The 21,320-nt window shown below is 46.8% G+C and overlaps 1 protein-coding gene across 1 annotated transcript in view; it reads right to left on the minus strand.

The window, feature by feature from the left end:
• The window catches only part of ABTB3 (ankyrin repeat and BTB domain containing 3), a 327,499-nt gene that overhangs the window by 2,601 nt on the left and 303,578 nt on the right, over window positions 1–21,320 (minus strand). The window contains exons 13-16 of the mRNA XM_055574802.1: window positions 20,117–20,219; window positions 17,054–17,135; window positions 8,479–8,547; window positions 6,082–6,195 (exon numbers count right to left, since the gene is read on the minus strand). Of these exons, the coding sequence (XP_055430777.1) occupies window positions 6,082–6,195; window positions 8,479–8,547; window positions 17,054–17,135; window positions 20,117–20,219 (368 nt within the window). The remainder of the gene's footprint in view (window positions 1–6,081; window positions 6,196–8,478; window positions 8,548–17,053; window positions 17,136–20,116; window positions 20,220–21,320) is intronic.

Below are 21,320 nucleotides of genomic sequence, written 5' to 3' on the forward strand. Positions count from 1 at the left end.
ACTGGAGTGGGTTGCCATGCCCTCCTCCAGGGGATCTTTCTGACCCAGGGATCAAACTCGCATCTGTTACATCTCCTGTATTGGCGGGCAGGTTCTTTTCCACTAGCACCACCTGGGAAGCCCCCATAGAAGCTGCTAAATATCTCACCATGCAGAGGACAGACCCCTCGGCAGACAATTACGTAGCTCACATTATCAATAGTGCTAACGCTGAGAAACTGATGGAGAGACATAGTTCCTGACAGACTAAACCAATACAGCAGGGCTGACATCAACCTGCCTCACGTTACAACCCCAAGCAGAAGACTTGGCAGACAGTAGACACTGTACGGATTTGCTGAATGTGTGAATGAGCAGTTCACTCTCAGAGTTACAATACCAGCAGCAAACATGTATTGAGAGCATCATGCTTAGACACTTTATGTGCATCATCTCATTTAATCTTCAAATTTCCTTGAGGCAGGTACTATTACCACCTCTGACTTATAGATGAGGAAGCTGAGACAAGAGAGTAGCTGACAAAAATTCAGACAACATGTCAAAGGCAGAACCAGGAGGTGAACCCTGTAACTCAAGTCTTGAAGGCTGTGTGTTTAACCATTAGGATGCACTGCCTCTAGCCTGATACCATTAAATCTTGGAAACATGCTTGCTAGAGGAATTCACGTTTGAGATGAAGAAACAAATGTGGGTATGAGGGCTGGCTGTCTGTCTTCAGGCCTTTTCTTTGGTTTTCAAAGCTTGCAAGTCTCTCTCTTGCAATGAGCTGCATGCTCAGAAGTTAGTTATGTGCTCCCTGAGATGATATCCTGCTGCTTTATTTAGATGCTGAATTATCTAAATTATCTGAATGTGGAATTCATTGTTCTGAACTCCCTGATATTCTGTCTATTAAGCCACAGATGCATTTCCAGCTGCTCGCTGGGGATGGTGGAATGATAATGAGGCAGTGCCTACAGGGCAATGGAGGAATGAGTGGGAGACTTGGATTCAAATCAGGGTTCCCCCATTCTTCTGAATTTGTGACCAAAGGTGCTTTATTTGGCCTTTGGCTTTAGGTTCCTTATTTTCAAACTGGAAATTATGTCCTCGCATCATGGACCTGTTGGGGGTACTGAGTGGAACGTAACTGATGGTGGGACTCTGTCATCTGCACACTTAGGGAAGGCAGGATAGCAAGGGCGCTGAGGGAGGGGGGCTCTGGAATTTATTCCAGACTGTGCCGTTCCAGCCATCTGCTGCTGAGCGAGTTATTGAACCTCTGTGTCCCAGTATTTCTATCTCTAAAATGGGAGCAAATAATAATACCCACCTAATAAGCTGTTGCTGGCCTTAGGTGAGGTGATACATGGCACATTCAGAACAGTGGCTGTTTGCAGTCAGCATCAGCACTCATTCAATATTAGCTGTCATGCTAAATGTACACTATTTGTAATTATTACTCTCATCTCACTCATTTATATCCAGGGACCCACGTGGACAAAGTAGGTGGCTAGGTTAGGATAAGGGGAATTGGCTGTATCTACAGAACCTAGTTCAGCTAACTGGCCCATAGTAGGACCAAGCCTGTAACCTTGAACTCACTGACCCCATGTGATAATTCAGTGAGCCAATGACCTGTCTTCATAAAAATCATATGCAACTTTGGGCAGGTCAAATCACTTCTCTGGGCCTCAGTTTCCCAAACCACAAAATGAGGGGGCTTGGACTAGTGAGTACCATGCTCTATTTAAGACATGGACATACCAGCTTATTCTGTGAGAGGCTTAGGGAGCTTATTGAGGTTTATCAAGTGAGTAGGTTTGTTATTACCCAAATGTTACACAGATGCATAGTATCCTGGAGCTGGAAGAGTTCTTTCTGCTGCTGCCGCTAAGTCGCTTTAGTTGTGTCCGATTCTGTGCGACCCCATAGACGGCAGCCCACCAGGCTCCTCTGTCCCTGGGATTCTCCAGGCAAAAATACTGGAGTGGGTTGCCATTTAGGAATGTTTTAATTCTTTCAAGATGAATCCAGTTTTTTGAGTTACAGAGAAAAGGCCTCATTGTACATGTGGGGAAACTGAGGCTCAGAGTTGCCTATCTCTGATTCTGGGGACACAGAGAGTCCCCTTCTCTTACCACTCCTAGCCACTTGCTTTGTATAGGAGAGTTTTTTATTGTAAGCTAGTGTAATTAGAGAATAAGTACTTTCATGTGAAGAGTTGACTCATTGGAAAAGACTCTGATGCTGGGAGGGATTGGGGGCAAGAGGAGAAGGGGACGACAGAGGATGAGATGGCTGGATGGCATCACTGACTCAATAGACATGAGTCTGGGTGAAGTCTGGGAGTTGGTGATGGACAGGGAGGCCTGGCGTGCTGCGATTCATGGGGTCACAAAGAGTCGGACACGACTGAGCAACTGATCTGATCTGATCTAAGTTTATACATGGTGATATTTACTGAATGGTGACTATACATCATATGCTTGCCTACTTTTACATATCTAATTACAGACAGAACTGGGACTGGAACTCTCACCATCTAGACCAACAGTTGACAAACTACAGGCCTCGGTGCCAAATGTGGCCCACTACCTGGTTTTATAAATAAAGTTTTATTAGGACACAGCCACACCCATTCATTTGTATATTGTCTCTGGCTGCTTTTGCGCTACAAAGGCACAGCTGAGGAGGATCAAAGTGACCACATGGCCTCTGTGAATATATTTACCTGGATCATCACAGAAGAATTTTGCTGACTCCTGTCCTAGACAAAAATTTTTTCAAGTGCAGAGACCATGTCTTACCAGATGTGTATTACACATCTGAATACACACATTCAAATATGTATACAATTCCTGGTACATAGTGGGCACTCAATAAATACTAGGGGACGAATCCCTTGGTTTCCTAACCCATGTTCTCATCACAGTGCCCCATTGAGTTTACTGCCTTAGCTTAGATTCAATTTGATGAACAGGCTTGTTCTTTTTCTCAAGCTGAAAGACACCCTGCAAGAGCCATCAGAGGCTCCAGAGCCTCTTCTTCATGACTGAATAGTTTGGGACAGCTTTGCTAGGAAAACAAAGATGATGAAGCCATGCATTTATGGGCTGGACTTCTCCTCTCGATAAAACTCCAAAGATGTCGCCAATGGTTCTGTGCACAACAGAAGTAATGCTGCCAAGAACTTGCTGATACTTGAAACATGGTTGTTAGTACCTGAATGCCTGCATTTCTGAGGGTTCCAAACCAAGTGTTGGTTTCTTTCTTTTCTGGCTCTTTTACCAAACCAGCCTCAGTCTGCAGCACAACCTGCCAGTAACAGAATCCACAGGGCAGGTGACTGTTAATGCTGCAGGGTCCACAGCGCCGGGCAAGCAGCGCATAGAGGGGCACGGGGTGGGGGCTGGCACCGCCCTGGCCTCCATGCAAGTATCATGAAGGGCAGGTGTTGACTTTGGAAATGTCCCAGAATGAGGCTGAAAGGGTAGGCAGAGGCTGGCGTCTGCAAAAGGCCAAGCTCTGGCTGCAGAGGCACATACATGAAAGAGGCAGTTCTTTGCCATAGGTGCTGTGAGCCTGTAGCACAAACGTATTCCCAGTCCGGGCTCACGTTGCGTTGGCTGCATTATTAAATAGCAAGAGAGCTACAGAAGCTGCCTGCCAAGGAGGCTGAAGTGATTAAAATGGGACTGTGGCGTGCAGGCCTTGCTGCATTCCCAAGGAGACAGGCCACGGCAAAGCCACTGTGGATGTGGGGTTCACAGGGCAATTTGGGTGTCCATGGCCAGGGGACGGGGCAGAGGAAGGTGAAACTAATCAGGCCCTCTTCCTGGGTACAGAGTTTTCTCTGGATGCTTTTTCTGCAAAGTAACCAGTTTAAGATAAAAAAATTTTTTTTGTTGTGTCCCAAGAAACCAGGTTTTGGTAAAAGCCTCATTTAACCAAAACACCCACTGCTGGTGGGGAGCAAGTAGCCTCCCTGTATCTTTTGATTTACTAATGACCAATCAGAAAATCTTCTGAGTATCAAGAATTATCACAAATATTTCAAACATGTATTAGGGCAGACTGTAAACACAAGGAAGAACCCGCGCTTTGAAGTGAGGTTTACCCTTCTAGGCATATACACACAAAGAACCGAAAGCAGAGACTGTAATGGATATTTGCACACCCCTGTTCACAGCAGCATTATTCACAGTAGCTAAGAGGTGGAAGCAACCCAAGTGTACAAGGATGAATGCACGTTGTATGGTATATACATACAATGGAATATATTCAGCCTTAAAAAGAAATTAAATTCTGACACATGCTACATCATGGATGAACCTTAAAGACATTGTGCTAAATGAAAGAAGCCAGCCACAAAAATAAGCCAAACAAATACTGTATGATTCCACTTATATGAGATACCCAGAGCAGTAGAACTCATAGAGACAGAGGGTAGGATGATGGCTGCCAGGGGCCATGGAGGAGGGGGGAATGGGGAGCTTGTATTTAATGGGTATAGAGTTTCAGTTTAGGAAGATGAAAAGTCCTGGAGATGGATAGTGATGATGGTTGTACAACAATGTGAATGTACTTAATGCCACTGAGGTAGACACTTATGGTAAGTTTCATGGTAAACGGTAAGTTTCACATTGCATATATTTTACCACAGTGGAAAAAAAAATCTCAGTCACAGTCATGTGACCTTAAGCAAGTTACTTCACCTCTCTGAGCCTCTGCTTCCTTGTTATAACATGGGCTAATGAAAGGATTGTGGTGAGCATTAAAAAAGGTAATGCAACAAGGCTCTAAGCACAGGGGCTGCACATGAAAAGGGCTTAGAGAATGTTGACTTAAGACAAAATAATATCTCAACCATGACTTGTTTTTTTTTTTTAACAACAAGCGGAATAACTGTTATTCACATCAGTGGTTCCTCTACAGACTGTGGATGTGGGAGGCATATGTGCTGAGCTCCAGTTCTATCAAAGAGGCATGCTTTGTTTTAAATGAACTCCTAATTCATCTCATTGTTTCTTTCTAGCAGATGCTAATCCCCCTGTCCTGAGCACATGAACCAAAATGAAGTGGTACCTGGCCACATGATTTTAACCTCCACTTGTGAAATGGATTGGATGAAATTGGTGGTTCACTGATTTTACTCCAAAAACTGGAGTGAGGATTGGTCTTAGGGCTGAAATCACAACTGTCGCCCTAGGAGCCTGCTTAAAATATAGATTCCTGGACTCCCCAGCAGAGATCTGGGGTGAAAGGCCAAACAGAGATTCCAAATGTCTCTCCAGGGGTTGGGTCCACCTGGCTAGGAGGACTCCTTGGACTTCTTTAGCATTGACAACCTGTTCTCAACCTTGGCACATCTGAGAGTCACCTAGGAAGTTATGAAAAAAATATCTTTTTCCCAGGTTCCACCCCCAGAGACTGATGAATTGGTCTGTGAGAGGTCCCAGGCATGGGGATTTTAAGTGAGTGCCCAGCTGATTCTTCAATGCAGCTAGTGTTGGGAACCTCAGTTCCAGAATAATGGTTCTCCCCCATGAACAACCCCAGAATCACCTGGAGGGCTTGCAAAGCTGCACACGACCAGGCCTCACCCCCCAGTTTCTGTCTCAGTAGGTCTGAGTGGGGCCTCTAATGTGCATTTCTGACAAGCTCCCGGATGATGCTGGTGCTGCCGGATTGGAGACCACTTGGAGAACCACTGTTCCAGAACCTGGCTGCTTAAGTGTGTGGCCTGTGGCCTAGACCAGGTGCAGAGGCTTCACCTGAGAGCTTGTTAGAAATGCAGAACCAGGGCCCAGCCTGGGCCTGCTGAAGCAGAGCCTGCAATGTGATTCATGCTGGAGTTTGAGGATGATTATGCTTTTAAAACTTCTGGCTTTCTGCTTCCACTGTATTCTGGAGGGGCAGAAGAAGGGAAAGACATCTCTCCTAGAGCAGGAAGCAGACCTTAGGAAGAACGAGGTCAGCTCGGCCTGAATGCACAGACCCAGCATCCACCCTCTGCCCAGACTCAGAGCATCTGCAGACAAAGCCTCTCCCACAAAAGTGCATGGGGCATGCTTGGACAATGAGAATGGGATTGATTACCTTGGCATGGTTGTAAATATCCACACAGTTGTCAGTATTGATGCTTTTTGCACAGATAATCTCACAGTGTCGCTGCAAAGCCTCCAGCTGGAAAAATTTAGCAGCAGACAGGAGCTAAAAAGCATAAAAAGAACCTGTTAGAGGTTGGGAGGTGGAAGGAAAGCAAAGACTGTGGTGAGAAAACCCTTCATCTCCTACAGTGGAACCCAAGGTGCAGGCACTGAGAATAAAGCGCCGATACATCACTTTAAGGCACAAAGGTTACACAGGTGGCCTAGGACCCGGCAACAGAACTCGACCGTGGGGGCAGATGGCAGAGGGGAGGTGTGGGGTCGAAGTGAATGAGATTTGCATCTATTGAAGCAGGAAGTCAATCAAAGATGCTTAAAATTGTTACGTCCAGAAATAAGGGTCAACGTTTTTATTTGTGTGTATGCTCAGTTGCGTCAGACTCTTTGTGACCCCATGGACTGTAGCCCACCAGGCTCCTCTGTCCATGGAATTTTCTAGGCAAGAATACTGGACCCAGTTACCATTTCCTCTTCTAGGGGATCCTCCTGACTTAGGGATTCAGTCTGTGTTTCTTGTACCTCCTGCATCGGCAGGCAGATTCTTCACCACTGAGCCACCTGGGAAGCCTGAATGCTCTTAGTTAGCAGGATGGATATCGAGGTGACTCACTTCCTCCGTTCATTCAGGTCTCAACACAGATATCACCTCAGGTCTCCTCACTCCATCACTGTCTGTCTCCCTTAACCTGTCTTAGTCTTCTTCACAGCCCTTCTCACACCAGACATGATGTCATGCCCATCACCTTCCCCAGAGACCGGGAGGGCAGGGATCTCTGCCCCTCTGCATCACAGTTGTATCCCAGCCCTGAGCACGGTACCTGGCCTTGGAAGATGCTGAACAGAGGAAGGGCAAGAAAAGGACTGAAGCAAGAATTCAAAGGGATTGCCTTTGGGGAAAAGACTGAGGGATGGAAGGGAGATGGCTGGATGAGGGGCTTTTTAAGTATTACAAAGCTCTTCTGTATTATTTACATGATTGAAATGTATGTTCATTATTTTAATTTGAAAATAGCTTTTTTAAAGGTTTATAAAAGAGTCTGAGTCCTCAGAGTGCAGTCTAAGTTCTGAGGCTGTGATTTGTCAGAGGAGTGGTCCAGAGGGACAAGAGAGGAACTTTCGGGGGTGGGGGAGTGACCACGGAAGGTTTCACAGAATAAGAACAAAGGGATAAAGGGCTCCACAGTGAACACACAGGGCCTGTGACACACGCCAGGCACTGTGGTAAGCATCTTACAAACAGAAACTCTTAAGATCTCAAAACCCAGTGGGGTAGATATTGTCGTCCCCATTCTGTAAGTATGAAAGCTGAGGATGAGAGAGGTTAAATTACTGGTCCAAGATCACAGAAGGGGCAGAGCCTGGATTTGAAGCCAGTCTGGCACAGAGTCCACGTGTGAACCACCATGAGGGGTCACTTCTTGAACGACTCCTCATGTTTTAACATCTCTCATCAGGCCCCCCAGACTTCCGGCACCTGAATGGGGTCCTGGCTCTTTCTCTCAGGACTAGTAGAGTGATTTTAGCTTCCGGTTTAAAGCTACCCTGGTGGCTCAGCTGGTAAAGAATCCGCCCGCAATGCAGGAGACCTGGGTTCAATCCCTGGGTTGGGAAGATCCCTTGGAGAAGGGAACGGCTACCCACTCCAGTACTCTGGCCTGGAAAATTCCATGGACTGTATAGTTCATGGGGTCGCAAAGAGTTGGACATGAGCGACTTCCACTCACTTAAAGCTACCACCTTTGACACAAGAGTCCCACTCCTAGGAAGGAGCAGGGGAAATCTTGGCTTTGGACAGATGGGAGCAGAAACAAGGCCTGAGGAGCAAGGAAGGGGAGAACACAGAGTTATGAGAGGTGGACAGGAGATGGGGAGAGCCAGGGAACTGCTGAGTGAAGCCGGGAGAGCTTGTAATTGCCTCTTAGCTTCTGCCTCAATGGACACGCTGAGATTTGAGGAAAGCTTTCAGATGAAATGTTTTTCCTACAAATGACAAGGGAGAAATCGTCAAGGATAGTTTCTGATGATGCTATTTGAGCCCCAGCTGTGCCTGGAACTAGAGGTAGCCTCAGACTCTTCAGTAAATTTCCTTTCCTCCACCCCCAGGGCCAGATAAAATTAGGCTTCACTCAGCTGCTATTGAAAGAGATCGGACTAGCGCATCCAGCACCCCAGCCTTCCAGGGAGGGGCTCTAGGGAGAAGTCCTTGAGAGATCTAAGGGAGGCAGGCAGGACCCCCAAGCCTGCATCCAAATGAAAACCAGACACAGGCTGCCCCCAGACACCACCCATGTAAGCCACCCACTCAGGACCACAGCAGGCTCCTCACCTCCATTATCTCGTTGTTTTTAATGAGAAGCGACTCTGGGCCACCGTAGTAGAGATACTGCATAACCAGCTGGAAGACAGAACACGGTGAGTAAAGAGCCCATGGCACATAGACATGGTCATCTTACAGCCACCCAGTTGAAGCCTCAGAGTGGCTCTGAGTCCCTGCGTGGCATCCCTTCACAGGGGTGGCCATGCCCCCTGGATTGCTGCCTTTCAGGAAGAAGTTCCATTCACAAGTTTTATAGGCCAGATATGTTTTCTTACACCATGCTGTAATCTGTTGCCCTGTGGTTCGCCCTCAGGGCCAAATTAAGAAATTCTAAACTCTGCTCCCCAGAACAGTTTCCCCCATCTATGGGTGACAATCATGGGTTGTCTTTTCACTCCCAACCCCACTGAGCTGCCCAGAACTGCAGCACACGTGGCATGACTTAAAGACCCTGAACCAGCCGCAGTTCTCCTGGGAACATGACCCGGTTTGACCCCAAACCTCTGGTTTCAGCTTCAGAGGGTGACTCTGGGCCACCACAAGACCACCTTCTCCTTATTATAGCTGGATAAGGGCCAAGATGAAGTCATTAAGGGCCCAGGGTCTCAGTGTTTTATTGATGGTGTGAACTGTCCAAGCCAGGCTTCATACACGTGACTGGATGGTGTGTAAAGTCCCAGAGCTTGGGAAAGTGGTGTCTCTTGGGTAGAATGAAGCCCAAGGCTGCGACAGTATTGCCGTCACCACCTCCCATGAAGCTAGTGTTAAAACCTTAGGTGCTGTGTGCCCGCCCCACTGGCCACAGCCTCCACATTCTGTTTTCTGCCTGCCTAGGTGACACGCTGACTTTAGCCGCCTGACCCTAAGCCGCTGTGCTGGAAAAACCTGTAGACTGTTTACATCCCCTCCCTGGATGTCTGTACAATGAGGTGACTGGACTGGGTTGCCCTCTGTGGTCCCTGCCGGCTCTGACGGTCAGTGACCAATTCAGGACAGTGGTTAAGAGCAAGGTCCTGGAGTTGAACTGCTTCGGTTTCTGACTTGGCTCTGCCACTTAAAAGCTGTGAGACCTGAATTACGTTAAGCCCTCTATGCCTCAGTTTCATCATCTGTAAAGTGGGGATAATATCACCCACCTCATGGGGTTGTGATGAAAATTAAATGAGTTAATACATGTAACAGGCCTAATAGGGACCTGGCAGATACATGGCAAGAACTCAGTAAATGTTAGCTTTTTAATTTTTTCTGAGGATGAAAAATCTTTTTCTAGTATGAATGACCTTCCATTTTCTTTCTCAGGTCATTCAACATCGTTTGTGACTGATCTCAATCTACTTTTTGCAAGTGGGTTTAAAGTAATCGCTTCTAATGTAACTCAACGACAAAAAACAAATAACCCAACCAAAAACCGGGCAGATGACCTAAATCAACATTTCTTCAAAGAAAACATACGCATGGTCAATAGGCATATGAAAAGATGCTCAGCATGGCCAATTATTAGATAAATGCAAATCAAAACTATAACAAAGTTGTACCTCACACAGGCCAGAATGGCCATTATTAAAAAATCTACAAATAATAAATGCTGGAAAGGGTGTGGAGAAAAGGGACTGCTACCGCACTGCTGGTAGAAATGTAAATGGGTGCAGCCACTGAGGAAAAGAGTGTGGAGGCTCCTTAAAAAAAACACCCCAAAATAGTCTTGCTATATGATCCAGCAATCCCAAATCCTGGGCATGTATCCAGACAAAACTGTAATTTGAAACGATACATGCACCCCAATGCTCACAGCAGCACTATTTACAATGGCTAAGACATGAAAACAACCTAAATGTCCATTGACAGATGAATGGATAAAGGAGATGTGTGTGTATCTATATCTATCTACGAATACATATATATATACACACAATGGAATATTAGTCATAAAAAAAGACTGAAATGATGCCATTTGCAGCAACATGGATAGACCTAGAGATCATCATTCTAAGTAAAGTAAATCAGAAAGAAAAAGACCATATGATATCACCGATATGTGGAATCTAAAAATGTTTTGATTTAAAGTACAGAGTTCGGACTTTTCTGGTGGTACAGTGGTTAAAAACCCGCCTGCCAATGCAGGGGACACGGGTTTGATCCCTGGTCCAGGAAGATTCTACATGTCCTGGAGCCACTAAGCCTGTGAGCCCCAACTATGAGCCCATGTGATGCAGCTACTGAAGTCCACATGCCTAGACCCTGTGCCCTGCAACGAGAGGAGCCCCTGCAACGAGAAGCCGGCGCACCACACTATGAAGTGGCCCCTGCTCGTCTCAGCTAGAAAAGCCTGTGCGCAGCAGTGAAGACCCAGTGCAGCAAAAACCAAAGCACCCAGTTCAGTGGATTTCAGTGTATTCAAAATGTACAACCACCACCATAAGCTAATTTTACTTTATTTTGGCCACATCACTTGGCATGCAGAATCTTAGTTCCCATACCAGGGATCCAATCTGTGCCCCCCGCAGTGGCAGTGTGGTCTTAACCACTGGACCGCCAGGGAAGTCCCACCACTTCCCTGTGTTCTAATTTTAGAACATTTTCAACTCCCCTCTGGAGAAACCTCGTGCCTGTTAGCAGTCTCTCCCATTTCCTCCTTGGGTCAGTCATGACATCTACTATGATTTGCCTGTTCTGGACATTTCATATACATGACATTGTACAACATGTGCTCTTTTGCATCTAGTTTTGTTCACTTGGTGTGGTATTTTCAAGGTCACTTGTATCACACTCCTTCACTTCTTTACTGCCCAACAACATCCCGTTGTAGGGATGTACTACAGTTTGTGTATCCATCCATCAATTGATGGACAAGTGGGTTGTTTCCACTTTTTCACTGTTGCTGAAATGAATGCTGTTGCTTTGGATCAATTTACTTTTTAAGATCTCACCTGCCACTCCTCCCTCCTCTCCTTCTAATCTCAACTGTTCTTGTTCAGTCACTAAGTTGTGTCCGACTCTTTGCAAGCCCATGGACTGAAGCACGCCAGGCTTCCCTGACTTTCAGTATCTTCTGCAGTTTGCTCAAACTCATGTCCATTGATGTCATCCAACCATCTCATCCTCTGTTGCCCCCTTCTTCTCCTGCCCTCTATCTTTCCCAGCATCAGGGTCTTTTCCAATGAGTCGGCTGTTTGCATCAGGTGGCCAAAGTATTGGAGCTTCAGCTTGAGTAGCAGTCCTTCCAGTGAGTATTCAGGGTTGATTTCCTTTAGGATTGACTGGTTTGGTCTCCTGCTCCCAACCACTTATTCCCCAAGGACCTCTCTTTTATAAAGGCCAAATCAATAATAGTGATGGTAAGAGCCATAATAATAACTGTCCTGAAAACAGGGTCTCTCCAGTTACAAAGCACTTCTCCAGCATGCTATCTCATTTCCTCAAGGTTGCGTTGTTGACTGGTAATGTTGCTTTCAGGAGCAGGCATGGAGCCCCATTAACCATGGGGCTAATGGAATTAAATTGGGCTGTGCTGTGGCACCTTCAGACTCAGCCAGCACGAGCCTTTTCTGCAAGGGGGTGAAACGGACCCTGATTAGGCCAAAGGGTCCGTTTATGGAGTTGTTTTTCTTGGCAGCTGCCAACCTGCATGAAGCAGGATGTAAATGGCGTCCACAGCCTGGTGGAGGCCCTGCTCCCGGCTGCAGCCTCAGTTGCAAGGGGCTCTTGCCCCTTGTGATGTTAAACAGTCTTGCAGGAGGAAACTCAAAGCCATCTCATTTACTAAAATTCTTCTGTTCAGCATGGAAGGGAAGTGAGCTGGCCCCTGGGAGCCTCCTTCTGGGTCAGATTCAGCCTGACTTGGCCTATTTTGAGCCACGAATGAGGCTTTTCTTCTTTTATGGGGAAGGGGCAGGCACGTGGAGAATTCCCCGGGGTCTGCTCAATCTTCTCTGCCAATTACAGTAACTCAAGGCTAACGTGGCTGGGAAGCTTTCCCTAGCCAAAAGTAAATACAGGCGTTCGATTCCTCTGGGGCCGTGCCTTCCTGTGTAGGTCTCTCATTCAACTAGCCCCCCACAGCAAACATTTATTGAGTGCCTACCACAAGTCAGGTTCTGATGACAAGAACCCCTCCAATTAGTCCTAGGCTTGATGGCATAAGTGCCCTTCCCCGAGTACTTGGAGAGCTGGGGAAGGGGGTGCATGGTTTTCAGCATTGGGCTCATGCTCCAAACACTAATGGGCCTTTCCTTGGGGCTGGGTGATTTTAAGGGAGGACCCAAGGCCCCATAGCAGGGAGACAGTTAAGAGATCAGGTCTGGAAGTCAGCCAGGCCTGAGCCTGAAGTTCAGCTTGGCCACTTCCTCTACCTGTTTGTTCAGGGGGAGAAGAGCCACCTGGAGAGGGAGCTGGGAGGCCTGAACTGAATTAGATGACACGGGGCATGGTTCTCAGAGTGGGTCCCTGGACCAGCAGCATCAGCATCACCTATGTTCTCATAAGAAATATGAATTTTCAGGCCCCATCCCAGGCCTATAGAATCAGGAACTCTGGGGGTGGGGCCCAGGAATCTGCATTTTAGCAAGTTTTGTGGCTTAACGGCAACTCTCTTCACCCCCACTGCTTATCCTGGAGATTCTGATGCTTCCTAAAATTTGAGAAACACTGTAACTTAGAGCACTGGTTCTCCACCTTGGCTGTACATGACTTTGGATGATGGCAGAGGGTGGAGACTTAAAAATGCTGATGCCTGAGCTGCAGCCCAGATTCTGAATGACAGCCTGGACACTGGGAATCGTCAAAGCTCCTCAAATGATTCCACTGCACAGCTGAGCCTGGGCACTGCTGGTTTGGAGCCCTGCACATAGCTGCTGCACAAGAAACAGAGCTTCTATTATTATTTTGTTTCTCTTTGTGTTCAAACTGTGGTGCTGGAGAAGGAGAGTCCCTTGGATTGCAAGGAAATCAAACCAGTCAATCCTAAAGGAAATCAATCCTTAATCTTTTTTTTTTTTTTTTTAATTTTATTTTATTTTTAAACTTTACATAACTGTATTAGATTTGCCAAATATCAAAATGAATCCACCACAGGTATACATGTGTTCCCCATCCTGAACCCTCCTCCCTCCTCCCTCCCCATACCATCCCTCTGGGTCGTCCCAGTGCACCAGCCCCAAGCATCCAGTATCGTGCATCGAACCTGGACTGGCAACTCATTTCATACATGATATTTTACATGTTTCAATGCCATTCTCCCAAATCTTCCCACCCTCTCCCTCTCCCACAGAGTCCATAAGACTGTTCTATACATCAGTGTCTCTTTTGCTGTCTCGTACACAGGGTTATTGTTACCATCTTTCTAAATTCCATATATATGCGTTAGTATACTGTATTGGTGTTTTTCTTTCTGGCTTACTTCACTCTGTATAATAGGCTCCAGTTTCATCCACCTCATTAGAACTGATTCAAATGTATTCTTTTTAATGGCTGAATAATACTCCATTGTGTATATGTACCACAGCTTTCTTATCCATTCATCTGCTGATGGACATCTAGGTTGCTTCCATGTCCTGGCTATTATAAACAGTGCTGCGATGAACATTGGGGTACTTGTGTCTCTTTCCCTTCTGGTTTTCTCAGTGTGTATGCCCAGCAGTAATCCTTAATCTTTTTCAGAAGGATTGATTCTGAAGCTGAAGCTCCAATACTTTGGCCACCTGATGTGAAGAGCGAACTCACTGGAAAAGACCCTGATGCTAGGAAAGATTGAGAGCAGGAGGAGAAGGGAGCAATAGAGAATGAGATAGTTGGATGGCATCACCGACTCAATGAACATGAGCTTTAGCAAACTCTGGGAGATAGTGAAGGACAGGGAAGCCTGGCGTGCTGCCGTCCATGGGGTCACAGAGTTGGACACGACTTAGCGACTGAATAGCAACAACAAAGACCAGACTGGGTTCAAATAATGGCTCTGTCATTGACTGGCACCAAGGTCTCTGGACCTGTTTCCCTACCTCTAAAAGTAGCAAGATTTATTCAGATAACTACATGCAAGCAAAGGCCAGTGCCTCATTCATAGTTGGAGTTAAAAATGGGGAAAATGAGGTTCAGAGAAGAGAATGTCTTGCCCATGCTTATTCTATAAGGATTCTTTATTTTGAAGTGTCAACATAACCAAAGGAATGCATCTCTAATGGTGGAAATATAGGCACCTGAACGGGCTTTAGGGCTTACTGTGAGGGCATGGTGGCTTCCTGGTAGCACTCTGAATTACAGGATCTGGGGGACCAAGGTTAGTAAATGGAGGGAAGAACCATCATCTGGCCACTGGCATTTGGCATCTACTATGTTGAACTGTGGTGCTGGAGAAGACTCTTGAGAGTCCCTTGGACTGCAAGGAGATCCAACCAGTCCATTCTGAAGGAGATCAGCCCTGGGATTTCTTTGGAAGGAATGATGCTAAGGCTGAAACTCCAGTACTTTGACCACCTCATGAGAAGAGTTGACTCATTGGAAAAGACTCTGATGCTGGGAGCGATTGGGGGCAAGAGGAGAAGGGGACGCCAGAGGATGAGATGGCTGGATGGCATCACTGACTCGATGGACGTGAGTCTCAGTGAACTCCGGGAGTTGGTGATGGACAGGGAGGCCTGGCGTGCTGCGATTCATGGGGTTGCAAAGAGTTGGACATGACTGAGCGACTGATCTGATCTGATCTGATGTGGTTCCAATGTATTTTTTCAGTGTCCAGTCTACCTTAAGACACAGCCGAATGGACTATAATCACTTTCCCTCTAACACACACCAGGACTTCCCACTTTTGTGCCTTTGTTTGTGCTCTTTCTCCCTCTGGAATATCCTTTCCCTCCTATTCACCAGATAAGGAAACTGAGGCTCAGAAAGGCTGGGTAGTTTTTTCAAGGTCACATGAAGGATAATGATTTTAAACAGGGGGATGCTGCTGTTTAAACCCAGGGGTGTAGCATTTAGATCCTGAAATGCAGCTCTGTCCTTCACAGCCCAGACCAGGACCTCTGCCCCGAGACCCTAGCCAGCCCTGACACCTGCTTATCTCTGCGTGGTCTCCTCAACCCTCCTGGAATGTGAGTCTCCTGAGGGCCAGGCTGTGTCTTCCCCACTTCTTCCCAGGGCTTTCCTTCTGAAACTGAACTGGAGGAATCAGGTCATGATCAGAATGCTATAAACTCCATCCCCAGGTCACCCACATTGGCCTACTAGCCCTGGCTATAGGAGGACAGCAGGGAGGGGCCACAGTCTCCCCTGCAGGCTCCTCGATGATGTAAGCAGCCCACCAGCCTTCACACCCCTGATGAGATGCAGAACCCCAGAAATAGGGCTGTGAGGCTAGCTAGGGGTGTGAATTTCTATTAGCTGTGAGATGTCACTGAGGGGCTGGATTTATGAATCAGGCACGAAATCCAGGAGCATATGGCTTCACAGGTGTATTCTACTGAACACACAAAGAAGAACATACACTGGCCCTTCTCAAACTCTTCCAAAAGACTGAAGAGGAAGGACCACTCCCAAATATCTTCTATGAAACCACCATCACCCGATACCAAAGCCAGACATGAAGGATGTAGGAAAAGGAAGAATGCTGCTGTGCTCCCCTCAAAGGTGCCTGATAAACCAAACGGTATCACCATCAATCGAACAGAGATATGGCCATGTCATCTGGCCTCTGACAAGCCTTCCTTGCTATTCACGTTAGGTTCAGACCTATTAACCTGAACCTATTAATATTAACTATTAACCTATTGACATTAACTATTAATTAGCCTATTAATATTAACATGACACTGGATTCCCTAAAGTCCACTGGTTCCTGATCACACTGGGCTCAATCATCTTTGGGGACTTCATACCTCCTGTTCCCTGCCTGCAGTGTTCTAACTGGCCCCATCCCCCTTTTAAATTTATGTATTTGGCTGCACTGGATCTTAGTTGCAGCACGTGGGATCTTCAATCTTCATTTCAGCATGCGGGATCTTTAGTTGTGGCATGTGAGATTTTTTTAGTCACAGCGTGTAAACTCTTCGTTGTATTATGTGGGATCTAGTTCCCTAACCAGGGATTGAAACCAGGCCCTCTGCACTGGAAACTCAGTCTTAGCCACTAGACCACCAATGAAGTCCGTCTAACTCCCTTTCTTAAGCCCCAGGCCTGCCCGCAGTTCACCAGGTTCTCTTCAGCCTGCACTATTCCAGCAGGCGCCCCATCAGGGGCCTTCCCCAGTCTCCCTGCTCTGAGTTGTCCCAGCACATTGGTTCTCTGACGAGCACTCCAACTTTACATTGTAACTGACTAATTACTCAGTTATCCATTCTGGATTGTGAGGCCCCAGGAGGAGAATGTCCTTTATCCTTGTGTCTCCAGGCCCCAGCACAGTGTTGGGCACAGAGCAGGTGCTCAATTAACGCTGTGGGCTTGCATGGATGGTAAGGGGGAGGGGCAGTGTGAAGACAAGGGCCAGAAGTGCGGGAGCTGAAGACAGTTCAGGGGATGATCCACAGGTGGAGGCTTGGAGGGACCCACTGGCGCCCCGCGCCCACAGGCAGACTCCCGGGTCACAGCAGGGGCTCACCTGGAAGATGGGGTACTTCACGTAGCCGATCTCTATGCAGGTGCTATCGTTCGTTGGTTTGCTGGAGAGGAGGGCTTTGAACCTGAGCAAGAACATAAAAAGGGAGATAAGAAGACTCACAGAGACATCCACAGCTTGCAAGACTCAGCTCTCTGATGATAGAAACATGTAATATATCCCCCCAACTCGGAAACACGATGACATATCCATAGATTGTCTAATATGATGTCCCCTGATATGATACCATAATCAAATTTGAAGTTAAAATGCTAAAGTTAAAAGCAGTTTGATGCACGATATTGGATGCTTGGGGCTGGTGCACTGGGACTACCCAGAGGGATGGTATGGGGAGGGAGGAGGGAGCAGGGTTCAGGATGGGGAACACATGTATACCTGTGGTGGATTCATTTTGATATATGGCAAAACCAGTACAATATTGTAAAGTTAAAAAATAAAATTAAATTAAAAAAACAAAAACAAAACAGTGTCTGCTGCTACTGCTGCTGCTGCTACGTCGCTTTAGTCGTGTCCGACTCTGTGCGACCCCATAGATGGCAGCCCACCAGGCTTCCCATCCCTGGGATTCTCCAGGCAAGAACACCGGAGTGGGTCTAGAACTGTTAAATTACTTCTCAAGCAGGTGATTTGAAAAGAACAAATGCCTTTTAAAATGCTGTCCAGGGAATTCCAGCTGGTGGTCCAGTGGTTAGGACTCAAAGCTTCCACTGCAGGGGACCCAGGTTTGTTCCCTAGTTGGGTAACCTGGATTCCTCCCATGAGGCCAAAAGAATAAATAAAGTAAGAAACAAAAAACCCCTTCCACCTTGCAGGCCCATCACAAAGGCTGCCTCCTTCCTGGAGTCCTTCCTGCCTCAAATTTCAAGCTCCTCAGGTGCCCATGGAGCTCTCCAACTCACTCCTTCCTCCTCCCACACAACCTTTGTTCCAAGAGGGGAGGGACTGCTGCTGACTCTTGCCTCTGCTGCATCCTCAGAGTCTGAGCCAGGCTGGCCCTGATGCATGGTGGGCATTTAACGTCATAGGCATCAACATCTGTTAATTACCCATCTCCCTAAATGAATGACCTTCTGTTGAGAGCTTAGATGCATTTTCCTGCCACTGGCTAAACTAGGTTCCTCGTGGGTAGAGACCCAGTCAGTGGATCACATTGATACTCCATTTATTTACTTATTTGGCTGCAGAGGGTCTTAGTTGCAGCATGTGGGATCTTTCAGTATGGCACATAAACTCTCTCATAGTGGCGCTTATGCCCAGTGGCTGCAGTGTGAGCTCGTTGCCCCATAGCATGTGCGATCTTAGTGCCCCAACTAGGGATTGAACCCTCGTCCCCTGCAGTGCAGGGGATTCTAGCAACTGAACCACCAGGCAAGTCTCCCATACTCAATACATTTAGAAATAAGCTAAGACATATCTCTTTTTATAAATTAAACTTTAAATTTGAAATAATTTCCGATTTATAGAAGAGTTGCAAACATAGTACAGAAAGTTCCAGTACGCCCTTCACCCAGTTCGCCCCGATGTTATCATCCGACATAGTCATGGTACCTTCTTAAAACTAAGAAGTTATCATTGGTACAAGCTATAGTTCATGGGGTCGCAAAGAGTCAGACACAACTGAGCAACTGAACACATACACACACACACACACACACACACACACACACACACACACAGAGTATTGATATAGCTCTCCCATGATGTCACAACAGAACCATGCAAAGGATGGTGTATTTTTCTTCCCTGTCCTTCACTATCTCCTGGAGTTTGCAGGGATGATGTTTTATTGTTGTCAACTCCAGGGTTCAGGAAAAGTAAGATTCAGGACCTGTGTATTTTGAGTGCCTTATGCCGAAGTTCCCTGATATTTGGACAGCAGGCATTGCAAGGCTGCAGTGTGAGTTTTCAGGTTGTGTGAGGACACCTGGCTGAGGAAGCTACAATCCAATCCATTCTCCACTCATGAAGCTCTGTGCTCAGTATGTGCTCCATCTGCCCAGAGGAACAGTATCTTGTCTAAGCCACACAAAGACTGCTGATTATGCTAGAGACTGCCCCGTATTCTTCCAAATTGTGGTTAAAAAACACATAACATAAAATTTACTGTCTTAACCAGTTTCGTGTGTTTACTAATATTTACATGGAGTATATTCACATCATTGTGTGATTGATCTCCAAGACTTACCCTGTCCTCAAAAAACAACTCCTACTCCCCCTCCCCTAGCCCCAGTTCCCAGCCTACTATTTACTGTCTCTATGAACTTGACCTTCCCTGGTAGCTCAGCTGGTAAAGAATCCGCCTGCAATGCAGAAGACCTATGTTCGATCCTTGGATTGGGAAGATCCCTTGGAGAAGGGAACGGCTACCGACTCCAGTAGTCTGGCTTGGAGAAAAGAGTCGGACATAACTGAGCCGCTTTCACGTTCATGAACTTGATTATTGATGGTTCATATAAAAGGAATCATGTAGTATAATGTCTTTTTATGACAGGCGTATTTCACTTCATATAAGGTCCCCATTCATACTGCAGCATGTGTCAGAACTGGCTTCCCTTTCAAGGCTGAATAATGTATGTATATGAGTGTGTGTGCCGTTGCTTCAGTCGTGTCTGACTCTTTGTGACCCCATGGACTGTAGCCCGCCAGGCTCCTCTGTCCATGGGATTCTCCAGGCAAGGATACTGGAGTTGGTTGCCATGCCCTCCTCCAGGGGATCTTCCCCACCCAGGGATTGAACCTGCATCTCTTATGTCTCCTGCATTGGCAGGCAGGTTCTTTACCACTAGCGCTACCTGGGAAGCCCAAGGTATGTATATACTACATTTTAAAATCCAGTTCTCCATGGATGGACTTCTGGGTGGCTTCTTCCTTTTGTCTTTGTGAATCATGCTGCCTGAACAAGGTATACAAATGCCCTATAGTCTTGGAACCTTGATTTTGAGAAGAAAATCTGCCCGTTCAGTGATGATACCACCCAAACTGAATTTTAGAGAATAGTAATAACCACCCTTATAATTCAGTGCTTTCAAAGCTGATGATACATACCTTGGAGATGCTGTAAATAACAGCACTTTGTGAGCATAAAATGGTCTTCCTTCTACCAGAAAGGTGACATCTGACATTTCTTTATTGTTCAGGAAATGAGGATCTGGAACAGGAAAGGGAGAAAGGGTAGCTTTAGAGGAGAGAAGGATTATGTTTGGATTCCTCTTTGGGAAAAGCGCCCATAAGAGCTGACAGGGAGGCCATGGTGATAAAATACTCGCTGGAGAGACCGTGACCAAACAGGAAACAGGATCAGTTACAGGAACGTGCAATTAACTGGAATTCAATATTTCACAGGGACTCTTCACAGCTTACTTGTGATTAAAAGTAGCATTTCCCCTTAGAAGATTCACCCCCAGCCACAGTTCAGATGACTGCCAGGTGCGGAGGGTGACCATCTACCCACCTGGCCTCTAAGGAGGTCACCCACCCCACCTCACTCCTCCTTCTCCAGCTCAGCACCCTCCTTTCTGGATGGAAGTGGTTCCTGCCTGCTTGCTGCTGTGTTTCAGGTGATTCGAAATACAAGCCTTCTCTCAGGATCAGAGGCAAATGAGCCAGGCTCCTGCCCACATCTCCAAGAAAAAAGAAGCTGTGTAACTAGTTGTATAGCGAGTACTCTAGTACTCACTGAGCATTCACGATGTGCCAGGCACCATGCAAGCTGGCACCTGCAGGTGTAAACTCACTCAGCCCTGGGAGAGAGGGACCACTGTCAGGCGAACGACAGGGACATGACGCCAGGAGTCACAGTGACTTGGTCAAGCGAGTGGCTGGTGGAGAAGCCAGGATGTGAACGTGGACATTCTGACTCCAGGGCCTGCATTGCTAAGCACTGGAATCCTCCGATTTGCCTGGCATCTTAGCCATTTCTCCTGGGGCTACAAAAGGTGCCAATCCGTCCTTAGCTCAGCACTTTGGTCTCTCCGCGAAAATCCACCAACTGGCCCATGCACCTCTACCCCTACCAGACTCCACCATGCTCCGTTTCTAAGTCAGACCCCTGGTCTGGCCCCTTTCACAGACCCCGCTGTAACTTAGAACCAGAATTTGCCTTTTTGGCTGATTCTCCTGGTTGATTCACCCTAGGTGGTGGCCTTGGGTATCCTCCACTCATATTTCTCTGTCAGTACCTATAGCCTCTTGACCTCTTCCCAATAAAAAAGATTTAATCTAAAACATATAAAAAAAGGCATAAAAATGT

This window comes from Bubalus kerabau, chromosome 1 (assembly GCF_029407905.1).
Source record: "Bubalus kerabau isolate K-KA32 ecotype Philippines breed swamp buffalo chromosome 1, PCC_UOA_SB_1v2, whole genome shotgun sequence".
NCBI lineage: Eukaryota > Metazoa > Chordata > Mammalia > Artiodactyla > Bovidae > Bubalus > Bubalus kerabau.